Source organism: Salminus brasiliensis, chromosome 8 (genome assembly GCF_030463535.1).
Source record: "Salminus brasiliensis chromosome 8, fSalBra1.hap2, whole genome shotgun sequence".
Taxonomy (NCBI): domain Eukaryota; kingdom Metazoa; phylum Chordata; class Actinopteri; order Characiformes; family Bryconidae; genus Salminus; species Salminus brasiliensis.
Window position 1 is genome coordinate 8,957,494 of NC_132885.1, and position 15,413 is coordinate 8,972,906.

Consider the following 15,413-nt stretch of genomic DNA (forward strand, 5'->3'; position numbering starts at 1 on the left):
AAGTATTTAAGTTAGGTTCATTATTTTATTAAGTGCAGGTTTTTATAAGTTTAAGTTTTATAGAGTGGATGAATTCCAGGCTCTGATGGGCAGATCAAACCTACTGGGTGAGTCGTCTGAACATGAGCTTCAATGGAAGAGATCACATTCAAAAACACATCTGACCTTTCAGTACAAACACCTAGTGACCTAGTGACCTAACAGTAGTGCAATATTATATATATATTATATATATATATATATATATATATATATATATATATATATATATATTATAATATATTATTATATTATTATATAATATTATTATATTATAAATATCTCTTCCTTATTTTACTTCTCATTACTTTTTATGTTTTAGATTTAGTCAAAATAGTCTTCAGAAATTAGTCATAACATATCTTTAATATTTTAATAACACTGTTGTGCTACACTTACCAACCTTAACTTTACCCTCAGCAACCAAAAGATACACTCTGGTCTCCTTTACTTTTGCTAAAAAAGCTGTAGTTAAACCAACAAAAAAATGGTCCTCAAAGGGACCAATCAAATGTCCCCTTAAAAAATCTGCATTTTCAAATTACCGTCATCTTGGGTATATTGGTTCCCCACGAGTGGCTTAAAAAACACATCATGTAATTTCATTACAGTGTGTTTGGCAAAGTTTTCAACCTCCTTTTTGCTCCCACGTCAAACTCCCCAGAGCTTAATTAATTTTTACAGTGCTTTATTTGTATCCAGCTGGATTTGTATGTAGGCTTAATTTAACACTGTAGGTATAAATGAAGCTCTGAGGATTTTACTGCAAAAGTGGCTCCAGCAAACTAAGAGTCCTGAGTTTAGGCCAGAGTGGTGGTATGTTCCAGCCAAGGCCAGGTAAGTTGAGCACATTGGTTTTCGAATTATAGCTATTAATACAATAACAACAACAACTACAACAACAACAGTAATAATAATAATACATTCAAAACAACCATCTGGATATCTTTACAAACACAAAGCCCAGTGTACATCTACATTCAGATGCTGTGCAAGTAGTTCCTCTTTGTAGTCCCATTTCTGTATTTAGAGTGGATCTCCCAATTGTAGTAAAGTGTTTTTTTTTAAAGACTGCCCAATGCCAGCCAGAAAGTTTAGAAGAGTAAGTCCAAATGGACTTTGGTGTGGGAACATTTTGGCTTTAAGTAGAATGAATGAGAAGAGCCTATTAATGTGAAGCCACTTAATTGGAATTAAAAGCAGTGGTAATTTCATTATTATGCTATTAGATTATCATATTAGTGGCATTACAATTGTTTAAAAAGCCTTCAAATGACAATAATATTGTTTATTATTTTCAGGACAATATGTCCTCCAAACAAAACCAGTCATCGTGACAGCCCGGCTTCAGAGGTGTGTGGTATCTACAGCCTCTTACTGTTTCCATTATCATAACATTCTCATTTTGCTGATGAAGATGCACTGACTCCTGCTGTGGGCGGCATCTTAGCTTGATAGCGTTTCTAGTCTCTGGCCTTTTTGCACTAGCATAAGGACATGATTTCTAAGTAGACCACAAAGCATTTCTGTTAGTCATTCTGGAGAAAAGCTTCTGCCAAACGTCATAAATGTAAGTGATCATGGTTATAGTAAAGATCCACAAAAACGGGGAACGTACCGTGACTCACAGTGAAAAGGGCTTTAAAATGACACAAAAAAGGCCTCAGTTGCACAGTTAGCATTGTAAGATTGATAGACATTAATATGTCTTCCACTGGGCAGAATCACACTGCACTTGTCCTGAAGCTCTCCAGGATGAGTGGTTGCCTGCTATGCCACTGTGCCATACTGCAGTAAAACTCTGTTGTCACTGGAGCATATTCTGTGCTGCGCTTTATTACAGCACTGTCATTCATCGGAAGATTCATATCACACAAACCCCACGGCTCTAATATAAGCGCAGCGTGACGGGGGGGTTTGATCACAAATCATATCGATAATCAGGCCCTCCAATTTTCCTGATTACAGATTCCTGTCCCTGTTTATCATCTTGCTGCATGCCTTGCTGTCCTGTGCAGTGAGAAAATGGTGTGTGTGTGTGTGTGTGTGAGTCATCAGCCCCCCATAGGGAATTTCGAGAGCTTGCTCTTTACACTCTGTGATGCGGATGCCGTTTTGAAGCCTGCTCTCAGGTCCTCAGAGTTGAGCTTGGCTTTTAATTGGGCTTAACGAGCCACAGGGAAGACGAGATGGTGGTCAGGCACTTTAATTAGCCGTGCGCTGTGAGGATGAGGGCGATGGGCAGTGGACGGGACTGTTACACAAACATAGCTGATGACATGTGAGCACGCATGGGCAAAATCAAAAACAGCAAGCTTGAAATCATATATTTAGTCATATATTTAAGCTGTGACCAAAATGGCGGCCTATTTACTACTTTAGGTCATTGTTGGATTCGTTGGCCATTTTTCTTTGAGTGTCCGAATCATAAAATAGAATTTGAGCGTACTTCTGAGGGCTCTACAATCTCCCACGATGCAGTGGTCATTTCTGGTTATTAAGTCATCTCTCATTAGGAGGAGAGAAGTAAGTGAGTGATGGAGAAAGTCTGTTAAACGGAAGGTTTGCTGGATAGCTCACTTGACAAAACAAAGGCTGTTTGGATTGCTTCCAAGGACCCATCATATGAGCTACCCTCAAGGTCAGGATTCACGAGCTGTATGAAACGGCGGAACTCACATCCACTTTATTGGTAATTATTGGACACCAGTAGGTAACGGCAGCTATCTCAGAGTTACAGGTCATTACATAGATTCTGTCAGTTGTCAATTTTTTCTTCTTTTAGACCCTTACTGGCCAGCCACGCTGTGGAGTATTTGGATGCATATGATGGAGCATTGTCCTGCATGAAAATCATGGTTTTCTTGAACGATACTGACTTCTTTCTGTACCACTGCTTGAAGAAGGTGTCTTCCAGAAACTGGCAGTAGGTCTGGGAGTTGAGCTTCACTCCATCCTCAACCCGAAAAGTTCCCACAAGTTCATCTTTGATGATACCAGCCCATACCAGTACCCCACCTCCACCTTGCAAATTATATATATATATACAGTGAGTCCAAGAAGTATTTGATCCCTTGCTGATTTTCTTTGTTTGCCCACTAATAAAGACACTATCCTTCTGCACTTTTAATGGTAGATATATTCTAACATGGAGAGACAGAATATCAAGACAAAAATCCAGAATATAATTTTAAAGAATATATTTTAATTAATTTGTATTTCAATGAGGAAAATAAGTATTTGATCCCTCTTGCCAAACACACTCAATACTTAGTGGCAAAGCCTTTGTTTGCAAGCACAGCGGTGAGACGTTTGTTGTAGTTAACCACAAGTTTAGCACACACACCAGGGGGAATTTTGGCCCACTCTTCTTTGCATAGATTTTCGATCGGATTGAGGTCTGGCGACTGGCTGGGCCACTCCATGACCTTAATGTGATTTTTCTTGAGCCAATCCTTTGTTGCCTTTGCTGTATGTTTAGGGTCGTTATCATGTTGGAAGACCCAACCACGGCCCATTTTCAGATCCCTGGCAGAGGGGAGGAGGTTGTCCCTCAGGATTGTGCGGTACATGGCTCCATCCATCTTCCCAGTGATGCGGTGAAGTAGCCCTGTACCCTTGGCAGAGAAACACCCCCAAAACATTATGCTTCCACCTCCATGCTTGACGGTGGGCACAGTGTTCTTGGGGTCATAGGCAGCATTTTTCTTCCTCCACACATGGCGGGTGGAGTTGAGGCCAAAAAGTTCAATTTTGGTCTCGTCTGACCACAAAACCTTCTCCCAATAACTTGGTTCATCTTTCAAATGATCATTGGCATACTTGAGGCGCGCCTCCACATGTGCTCTCTTCAGCAGGGGTACCTTTCGGGCACTGCAGGATGTGAATCCATTGTTGCGCAAAGTGTTGCCAATTCTTTCCTTGCAAACTGTGGTCCCAGCTGCCTTCAGGTCATTTGCTAACTCCTGCCGAGTGGTTGCAGGATGATTTTTGACTGTTCTCAGCATCATTGCCACCCCACGAGGCGAAATCTTCTTTGGAGCACCGGGCCGAGGTCTGTTGATTGTCATGTTATACTCTTTAAACTTTCTGATAATTGCACCAATAGTTGTTACTTTCACATCCAACACCTTACTAATCTTTTTGTAGCCCATTCCAGCTTTGTGAAGGTCAACAATTCTGACTCTGAGGTCCTGTGACAGCTCTTTGGTTTTACCCATGTTGGAGACTTGAAATCTGTGTGATCTGTCTGATTCTGTGGACAGGTGTTTTTCACACAAGTGATTAGTGAGAACAGGTGGCTTCAGGTCAGGTAACAAGTTGATTGGGAGTGTCTAACTGGTCTGTAAAAGCCAGAACTGCTAATGAATACTAAGGGATCAAATACTTATTTCACTCCATGAAATACAAATCAATTAATATATATTCCTTAGATTTATTTTCTGGATTTTCTTTTTAATATTCTGTCTCTCCATGTAAGAATACATCTACCATTAAAAGTATAGAATGATCATGTCTTTATTAGTGGGCCAACGAAGAAAATCAGCAAGGGATCAAATACTTCTTGGACTCACTGTATATATATATATATATATTTTTTTTTTTTTCTTGAATTATTTCTCCCTGTTTGGTACTGGCAGTTAACCCACCCACTTCCAGCACCCCCTAGCACTGTCCCTAGCAATGCTTCTGACGCTAGAAGGGTACGAGCTAGGGTTAACACACGTCTCCTCTGATCCATGCAAATCCAGCCATCGCCTCTATTCGAACTGCTGCCGATACGGCATCACCAGGCGGCCGACACATTCAGAGGAAAGCCCCGGGTCCCCAGATCCACCACACCAACTAACAGATGCCTGTGCTGGCCAACATCACTGTAAGAGTGACGAGGGGAGCTCCTGCACTCTAAAGAAGTCAGTTCCACTGCTCCAAAGCCCAGATGGCATTGGGCGTGGTGACTTGGTACTCATGCTTAGCTGCTCCAGACCTTCCTGTTATATTGGCAGTGCGGAGGTCATGGAACCAAATGTTCCACTTCATTTTTGTTGAGTGCGTTCTAGAGGGGAATTTCCTCTCCCCTCGTCCACTTTTGTCTGCAGCTGGTTTGCTCTGAGTGCATCTGTACATTAGCACTTCTGCAATTCAAATTAGCCAGTTGGAGGTTGACATAAATGGCAGGTCATAGTAAATCAGCTGTGGAAAAAAGGCCAGCTGTGCTTGTTAAATTGTAGTGCGCACTAAAGGTTTTGTGTGCTCCTTAGTGAATATGGACCTTAGATGTCGATTTGCTGTGTTTGCCTTCCTTCTCGCAGTGCATCGGTGATCATTACAGAAAAACGTGTGACTGCTAGCATGTGTGAAGCATCCACATTATGTAGCTGACCTACACCCTAAACCTAGCTCCATTACTACATTGAGCATTCGGAGGATTCTGAGCTGTTTGGTAAACAAGAGTCTCAGGATAATGGTGGTATTTGTACTCCGGAGAAGCAGTTCTTACAACAGTACTGCACCCAGAACTGCTAGCTCTGCTGATGAGGAACAAAGGCTAGTTGGTTAGTCAGCAAATAAGATTGCAAATGAGATGAGGTCCATGCTACTTTTCATTTGGGGTTAACATTTGGGGAGAACAGTTCTTAATAAGGCTGTGTAGTCCTGGGAAGACTTTTGTTAACTCCTAAGTGGTTCTTTTAAAGTTTTTGCAGTTTGGGGGGAAGAAAACAGGCTAACGCAGCAATATCAAGAGAAATATAGATTTCTGCTTTCAGTAAATATAGTGTCTGCAGAAACAACTGGAAATAGATTAGAAATAGAAATTGGACAATAACCCGTAATCACATGGGGGCTCACTCACTGACATCTTCCTATAAATTTCCTTAAATTTATTCTCGAGAAGAGCCCTAGCAAACAGATTCATGGAGTGTTTTTAAACTGGTAAAATGTTCACAGCTTTGCTCTCATAATGATGGATAAACTAGACAAATCCTAAAAAAGAAAACACTGGTGAATGTCAGGATCTTTGTAAAAACCTGTGTAAGTGGGTATAAAGAAGACATTTCTTGGTAGGTGCATAAGGCCCTATGTTTTTTTCATGTCAAATGGCTGAATTCTTCACTTTAATATATGAGCTCAATGTTGTTACCAGAGCGCTTCATATATTTATCAGTCCTATTTTTTGACACTACTCTACAAGTAAAGCTTGACCCCGTTCACACCTGGTCACTTCATCCATCGTAAGAATCAGTATTATATCTGGATGAGGTCAAGCCACATTAAAATGCAAGTGTAAACGCACCCAAGTCAAATCTAGTCACTCAAACCCCTTCAGGAGGTGCTCGGATACCCCGTTTACACCTGGTCACTTCATGTGAAGAGTATCTGGATGGGATATAATTGATATCCCATATCCCTGATACCCCTGCCTGATATAATTGTAGACACATGCATTTACTCTTGGTAGTAGGGTTGAGTACCGAAGTTGGTACTTGTAAAGGTACAGAACTAACTACATCAGTGCCTATACATGTTGAATCAGTTAGTGCCAAGTTTCTAGCCAAACAAGGTCTGAAAGTGTGGTTGTATTTTTCCGAACGTGATGCAGATACTGATCTCTGAGATATCTGTAACTCGAAATGCAAAACTGGCCATGGAAACGCTTCTAACCTGAGCTAACACCTGGTCAAACACAAGATTTATCTAAAAGCTGAAAGTGTCTCATATTTGATATCCTGAAAACCAAGTGTCTGACCTCGCACACAGCTTCTGAACTGCCGTGTTGGCTTTTGTTGTGTGTTCCAATAGAAAATGTGTTGTTATGTTGCGAACAAATGGCAAAATGTTGAAATTGAGAAGTTACGGATACCGAATTCCTGGTACCTGTATCCATAGCAGTATTGGTTAAAATATCAATGGTACCCCTACTTGGTAGTCAGATGCGTCTGTGGTTAGTCAGTCTGAAATATGATTGCTGTGTGGGACAGAATATGCAAATTACCTCATTTCATGTGATTATTGGTGTTTCAGTTGTACTGGGAGGGGTTTTGGTTGTGGAATACATCTTGGAGAAACATCTGCGTTTCTGCTTCTATAACATGATAGCTCAAAACGTCTCAGACCCCCTGCTGAAGTGCTCTGAGCGATCAGAATTCAGTCTGACTAACCGGAGAAGCATTTGACCACCAAGTGTAAAACTCTTATCATTATTGCAATCTATGTGACACATGCTGCTGGAAACCCCCCCTGTATGTCAATACAGACTAGAATATTCTGCTCAAATTTCTCAGTATAATATTTTCACTTGTGTTACATTGTACCCTTTACCTTGTCTGTGTGTGTGTGTGTGTATCAGGAACTGTGGATGGAGTGAGAAGGATCACTTGCGCTTCCTGCACACCGTGTATCAGTATAGTCCAAAGCTGAGGAACCACAGAGGCCTGGGTCTGGACATGCTGCACAGAGTTCTACCCCACATCTCCACAGCAGAGCTGGTCAGTCCATACCCTTTTCTCCCAAATTTGTTTGAGGTGGTCTCCCTTTGCTGCAGGAACAGCTTGTACTGCTCTGAGGGTTGACAAGGCTTGGCAATAGATGTAACCTGGATATGAGGATTTGATTGCTTTCAGCCCTGAAGAGCATTAGTGAGGTCAGGATACTGATATTGGTTGATCACAGGTATTAAATGGAGCTCCATCACTCCAGAAAACACAGTTCCACCGCTCCACAGCCCAGTGCTGGGAGGCTTTACGTCCATTTAGTTGACGCTTGACATTGGGCATGATGACCTTTGACATTTACTCTCTTGCTCCCCCTTTCATCTCGCTCATCTCTCTCCCTCTGTCTCTGACACTCACCTTTCCCTCTTTCCTCTCTCGCCCCACCCTCTCTCATATCTCTCTTTCTATCTCTATCCTCTATTTCTCTTTCCTCTCTCTCTTACCTCTATTTCTCTCTTCTCTCCAGAGAGTCCTATTCTATTGGCAATACGTCTCTACAGGGACTAGACATGCTGTATGTGTATGTGTGCATTTCCACATCTGTGTCAGCAATGGGTGCAACTAGGGAATATTAGAGTAGGGAATTCCACAGTTTAGGAGCTACAACACACTCTCTCTCTCTCTCTCACTCTCGCTCTCTCCTCTCCCCTCTCTCTCAGTATTCTCCAATCATGCTTGTTCCTTATTTTTTGTTCCCTTTTTTATTTTCACACACACACACACACACACATACACACACACACATGTGCATGCACACACACACATTCTGATCAGTCCTGAGATGCAGCAGCAGAGACTCAGTGAATTATGTGCTTGGCAGGACACAGGATGTGCAGTGTCACCCTCTGTGGACATGTCTCACCCTTGGACACACACACACACGCCCACACACACGCCATCGCCTGTTCGCTGCAACCTCCATCTGTATCACCATGACAACCGCCAGGGTGCCTTGCTTGTTCTTGGAGACCTGTCGTCCTGTCGGTTCCAGCTGGGTGCTGCACCCATGGGCAGGACACACACACTCGTGCAGACACACACACACACTTTCCTAACCTCCAGAGATGAGTGGTTCAGATTGGCCTCAGTACTGCATCCTATATGTCTGCTTTCTTGTGCATGACAACTTAAATCCTAAAAACTCACGCACACACACACACACACAAACACATACACACACACACAAACACACACACACAGTATAGTTGTCAGAACATGAAATAATAGTATATGTGTATTATATAAATATGTTTCTATATGTAATAATAGTATGTCTCATATATTCAGCTGCAGTCGACATTATTGGACCCTCATTGTAAGTGAAGTGTATTAGCACAATTTACAAACCTTCAGCTGTTGGCAATAAAGCAATCAAACAAAACAGTGTTAATCACTCAACCCAACTGATAAAACAAATGTTTTCACAAACTGCGACTATTAATGACAACTGCAGTCTCAGAATTATTTAACCCCTCTCATGACCAGCATCTTCAGTACTTCACTAGAGCTCCCTTTAGCTATAATAACCTGCTGCAAATGTGATGCATAGCCAGACACCAGCTTTGGGCAGCATTTCTGAGGAATCTTAGTGCATTCCTCATGGGCAGTGGCTTCCTGAAACTTGTCACACACACATATTGTCGCAATCATGCAAAAAAACTGGTATCTCCAAAAAAAAAAAAAAAGAATAACATACCACTGATCCAAGCATGCCTGGAAGGATTTGTTTAATTGCTCCACAGAACAGAATCCCAAACATCCATTTTTCTCTGAAACAACTGGAACTTTTTGGGTCTATGGATCAACATTATGTCTGAAAGATTAAGAATAAAGCATGTGCTAAAAAAGGTAGAGCCAGAAATAAGGCTCTGTGGTGTTCTGGGCCTGCTTTTTTTTTCTTCTGGCCCTGGAAACTTGCAGTGTATGGAGGCGAGATGGATTCAATCAAGTATCAGGAAATTCTAGAAGAAAACACATTGCCTTGGGCGTCATTGCACCTTCCAACAGGACAGTTATCTCAAGCATACCTCTAAGTCTATTAAGGCTTGGTTTCAGAAGAAGTCATGGAGGATTCTGTAGAGGCCGCCACAGTCGTCTGATTTAAACCACATATGTAATCTTTGATGGGATTGGAAGAAGGCGGTTGCGGCAGCAAACCCAAGAATATTGCTGAACTTGAGGCCACTGCCCATGAGGAACGCTGCCAGAAGCTGGTGTCTGGCTATGCAGCGTTTGCTGCAGGTCATAACAGCAGAAGATCATACAGGGATTGAGTAATTCTGAGACTGCAGTCATCATTAAAAGTGTTATTTTGTGTTGAATTTGGAAAAACTACTTGTGTTGAGCTATTTAAATAGATTGGTTTGATTGGTTCATTGCAAACAGCTTTACACACACATACTCACCAATCACAGTACGCCTTTTACAAATGACCATATTTCCTCGGTAGTCGTTAGTCATATTAAGCAGAGGTTGTTGTCCAAGCGTGGCACTAATCGCTTTATGTTGTTCTCCTTCACACTAGCGTACAGTAGAGGCGCGAACCGTGATGTGTTCTAACAAATGTCTTTTCACCGACTCTCAACATCCGATGAGTCCCCCGATGAGCAATGGCTTCTCCGAGCAGAGCAGTGATCTTTTCCGCCACGAAGCGAGATAAGGAAGCTCGCTATTAGCATAGAAATCAATTAATCAAATGGAATTAGCATACTGTATGTGCAGACTACACAGTCGCTGAGTTGGAGGAGCTTGGTGTAATGTGTGTGGTTCATTAAACACACAAAGAAACATGGAACTCACAGATAGGAGAAGGTAAAAGCACACTGGTGCTTTCACACTGTATTTAAGATTTCTCTTTAATCTCTTTAATAAAATATTTGATGGAAATATTTGATTCAGAAAAAACATCAATACATATTGAAAAAATTAGTTTTTTCTAAACTGGGAAGAGATGAGAAAGATGTTTTATTGATGAAAAAAAAGGCAGATGGAAAGAAATGTTCTGAAGAATTGACGATATAGTGGGAACAAAAATCATGTGTTTGGAATCCTTTCAGAATTGGCATTACCAGTTATTTGGTGGGTGACGGTGCCTTCAGCCCCCCAGAAAACCTGTTATTTGCTGTAAAATATATTATTTTATATTATATTCATTTTATATTGTATTATGATTTTTCTAGTACTGCCAATTTACCCACCCATTCGTAGCTCGCCCTAGCACTAGCAATGCTTCTGACACCCGGAGGTAAGAACTTGTCTCCTTCAATTCATGCAAAGCCGGCCACTGCCTCTTTTCTAACTGCTGCCAGAGTGGAATCACCGGTAGCCGACACGCTTGGAGGGAAAGTGCCAGACCAGCTCCACTGCACCAGCTAATAGACACCTGTGCTGGCCAGCATCGCTTTAAGAGTGATGAGGGGAGAAAGCCCAATCTACCCACCCAGAGAGAGCACGGACAATTGTGCTCCCCTAGACTCTGGCTACTGATTGTAAAGCAGCATGGCTTGGTATTCAAACTCGCGACCCTGCAGTTTTTGAGTTTTTGCAAAGACCTAAGCTGCTGTCACACTTCTGGTTTCTGCCGACTCCACAAACGACACAACCCATGGTTTTATTGACAGTCACGTCACTGTCAGATGCTCACAGCCAACCAATCCCAAACAGATCCAACATCCACATCATCTGAATTCTGATTCTCATCGCTTGTTTGTCTTTACCTTCTTCGTCTGTTGATGTTTTGCCAGCGTTTCTCGTTGTGTACCGAGCGGCTCTTTCTTTGGCTGAACTGTGTGGCAAAGATCTGATCAGTATCAATGAGCATCGACTCAGCATTAAGAGACTCAGGTCAGATTAGGGGTCAAAATAACCTGATCGGAACATCCCTATAGGTCATGTTAGATGTTCATCCAATCCATCTCTTTTCACCAATCAGAACCAGTTCTGAGCTTTACTGATTGTAGTTGTTGGCCGTGAATTAGTCGTTTCATAAAGTTGGGTGTCCCCAAATTTCTGACACGCACTTTGCATGAGTACAGCTTCTGTTTGTGTCACAGTTGCATCACTGCGGATTAGCTGCAGACTGTTTTCTGTCTTTTATTGTTTTCTATTGCCTGTGGCTTTAAAAGCCTGGTTTTAGTGGGGCGACCACCTCAGGATTACAAAGCTCAGGCTATAAAACAGCGCAGGTGGGCAGCATTGCTCAGTCTGCCTGTGAACCTCTGCCCATTCTGGACTTTGAAGTGAGAAAACGTTCCCCTATAAAACACTCTGAGCCCAATTTACCTGCGGCTGAAAGAGCGAAGAACACTCTCTCTCTGTCTCTCAGTTCTCTCACATCTTGAAAGCGTGTTAAAGGAATGAAAAACGGCAATAAGCCCCCCTCTCTCGCGCGCACTCTCTCGCGCTCTTTCCCTGCTTTGATTCCCCCTGCTTTTCTGGTCCTCTCTGTCCTTATTAATTAAAAAAGGGAGAAATGGCTGCATCAAATGAATTGTTGACAATGACACTCTTTAAAGGCCCGAGCTGCGTTTCCAGCCTAATCACCCTCTTTGGAAAATAATTAGAGTTGAACGGTTTGAGTGAATGTGGCTAAATGAAAGGCCTTGAGGGGAAACAAGCTCTTTTTAAACACATCCACAGCTGCCCGCCCATGCTGAGCTGAGGCTGCCCCAAATCAGGGGTGTGAAGCTTATAGTCACATGTCATCTTGAATTTAATGATGCTGTGGAATGGACCAATTTTATTCATAAAAGAGGAAATGCACCATTCTGGTGTCAGCTGAAGGTGGATGGGTGCCCTGCTGGACTTGTGTGGTTACTCTCAGGGTTTCTTCCTTTTGCTCTGAGGGAGTTTTTCCTTGCTACAGTCACCTTTTAACCTGCTCCAAAGAATACATAAGGCCATTAACTCGACTTTGTGCTTTCAATTATGAAGCTTTATCGTATTAAGATGTGTTATTTGAGCCTCAGTAACATGACAAATGGACTGTACTGTGGTGTTTAGTCTGCTAGCTAGGTTAACTTAAGCCCTATTTGGATGGGATTAGTTTTAGATGGGGAGGTGGGGTAATGTAAGTGACTAGTTATTGTAACACTGAGTTTCTCAGTGATTTTAGACCCGTCCAAATTCAGCATGTCAGTCATTTTTACAGACTGCATTCTCTCTCATCAGTGAAGATTTAGGGGCCTTTTACCTTCTGTAAAACGAGCTGCGAAAATAACCCCAGGTTATATTAATCCTCTGTGAATCACAATATTCCATTTTTTGTGGCTTTTCTAAAATATGGAGGCGCTCAGGGAGGCATTCCGTTTCGTCATGCATGGCACAGAGATCTCAGGTCTGAGCAAACCTCAGTCAAATCCAAAAGACCAATTAAAGGACTCCCTAAAGGCGCGATATCTTAAAACACCTGTTTTGTGCTGGCAGCTTTAGGCAGGTTATTGTGTGTGTGTGTGTGTGTGTGTGGGGGGGGTAGGCCTTTCCACCATCACACTTACACATTGCCATGGTCCTAAAACCCCCCCCCAGCCACAACATCCCAACTACAGTGGATGCCTGTGTATCCCCAGTGTCCTCTTTTTTGAAAAGCATAAATGTGCTCATCCTAGCATTCAGATCTAGCAGATGTTTTTAGGACGATAGTCAGCACACATTTAACCAGGAGTGTCCAAACTTTTGACTTCTACTGGACTGGTATATTAAACATTTACTGGAGCACAGTGCTTAATGTGAGCACAGCATAATGTGAGCAACCGATGGGCTGCCCATGTTACAGTGCCCCCTTGTGGTCCCCCGCTTGATAGTAAAGCTGCACCCATTGAAGCCCCCACTAACTTTCATTGAGGTTTAACAGAGCAGACACTGCTGATGGTCCCCAGCATGTTCATGAATGAACAGAGGTCCATTTATTTCACTGGCTACAGGGACTTCTCATTTTCCATACCAATACGTGACTCATCTCACTCAGGGATATTGGGCTCTATCTGCACACACACACACACACACACACACAACAAACACACCCACAAAGAAAGACGCTTCTCTATTAGACTCATTCAGTCAGATAAACAGGCACACTCTCACAAACTATAAGCTTTTTTTATGAATGACTCTGAAACCTCCTGACAAAAAGACAAGGTGATGGACCTGCTTGAGCCTCTCAGGGATATTCCTGCCCAATTCTGCTCGCTGCATGAAGGTGTTTTACTGCCGCTCTCCTGCCAGCTAACTCCCCTTCAATTTAGCTAAGCAGATGCATAATATCTGACTTGCCTTCAACACAAGGTACACTAATACCTTCTTCACATCTGTACTAATGCGTTCATCACAACCGCTGCTCCCCACACACTGCTCCCCACACACTGCTCTACACACACTGCTTTACACACATTGCTCTACACACATGCCTTCTCCAGTTCTGCATGAGACCTACACATCTACAGTTACACTTCTCCTTCTCGATTTATCACATTCCTGCCTTCTCTAATTCACTTCTTCTCTAAAGCCTTTTACCATCTTCTCTATTGCCTTCTCCACTTCACTCCTGCCTCCTGGCCTTCATTTCTTTGAATAGACCTAATACACTTCTTCCTTCACTTTACTTCTGTGCTACCACTCTGTTTAACTGTATGAGAAGAGCATTAATGTATTTTCTCCTGCACGTCTACACCAGTTCTTTCTCTCATCTACCATACAGCCTTCCCTATAGACTGCAGTTCTTCTTCATGACAGGAGTCCTCCTACAGTGTCCTCCTGACTAATAATAATGGGGCCATCGTTTGGATGAGCCCTTACTCACCAGTATGCAGTAATGTCACTTCGAGTTGATCTTTGGAGTGGTGGGACATCTCTTTCTGTGCTGCTTTTTTGCAGTTCTACAGGAAAAGCAACTGGTTATATGTAGATGGAGAACCTGTTGTTTCAGCTGCCCATAAGGGTTCTACCATAAAAGCAACTGGTTATATGCAGGTGGAGAACCTGTTTCTGTTGTCTTTAAGGGCTTTACAGTAAAAACAATTGGTTATGTATAGATGGCGAACCTGTTGATTGTGGTGTCTTCAAGGGTTTTTAGCAAAAGCAAATTTTAATATATAGATGGAGAACCTGTTCTTATTGCTGTCCATACGGGTTCTATCGAAAAGCAACTAGTTATATGGTTATATGTAGGTGGAGAACTTGTTGATTGTGGTGTCTTCAATGGATTTTTTTAGTGAAAGCAACTGTTAATATATAGATGGAGAACCTGTTGAACCCGGTTCAGATTTCTTCAGGGGTCCTTCTTGATGAAGAACCTGTTGCATCTGCTGTCCTTAAGGGTTCTACAGTAAAATCAACTGGTTATATATAGGTGGAGAACCTGTTGCTCTTGTCCCCACTGTCTTTAAGGATTCTTTAGTAAAACAGCTGCTTATATACAGATGGGGCACCTGATATTTCTACTCTCCTTTGGGGTTCTTCACTAAAAGCAACTGATTATAAATAGATAGGGAATCTGTTGTTTCTGCCGTCCTCAGGGTTCTTCATTATAAACAACATATGATTGTATATAGATGGAGAACCTGTTCCTTCTGACATTGGTGTAGTCCCTGTAGAGAAGTACTGCCTATAGAATAGGACTATCTGGAATAGATAAACATGAACCTATTGGCACCATGTCTAATGTCAGGTGTGGACTAGAGGGGTACAAAGCCCCCCAGCATTAAGCTGTGCAGCAGTGGAACTGTGTTCTCTGGAATGATGGATGGTGGTCCATCAAATATTTTGTTGGAATCTGGACATGAGGTTGGGTGGTGATCAGCTAACATCCTGACCTTATTAATGCTCTTTTTGAAGAACAAAAACAATGAATGAGCAGGTGTCCCAATACTTTTGTCCATATAGTGT

The 15,413-nt window shown here is 42.2% G+C and overlaps 1 protein-coding gene across 1 annotated transcript in view; it reads left to right on the forward strand.

Annotated features, from left to right (window-relative positions):
- The window catches only part of LOC140560544 (coiled-coil domain-containing protein 148-like), a 97,026-nt gene that overhangs the window by 47,091 nt on the left and 34,522 nt on the right, over positions 1-15,413 (forward strand). The window contains exon 8 of the mRNA XM_072685020.1: positions 7,388-7,526. Coding sequence (XP_072541121.1) covers positions 7,388-7,526 — 139 coding nt within the window. The remainder of the gene's footprint in view (positions 1-7,387; positions 7,527-15,413) is intronic.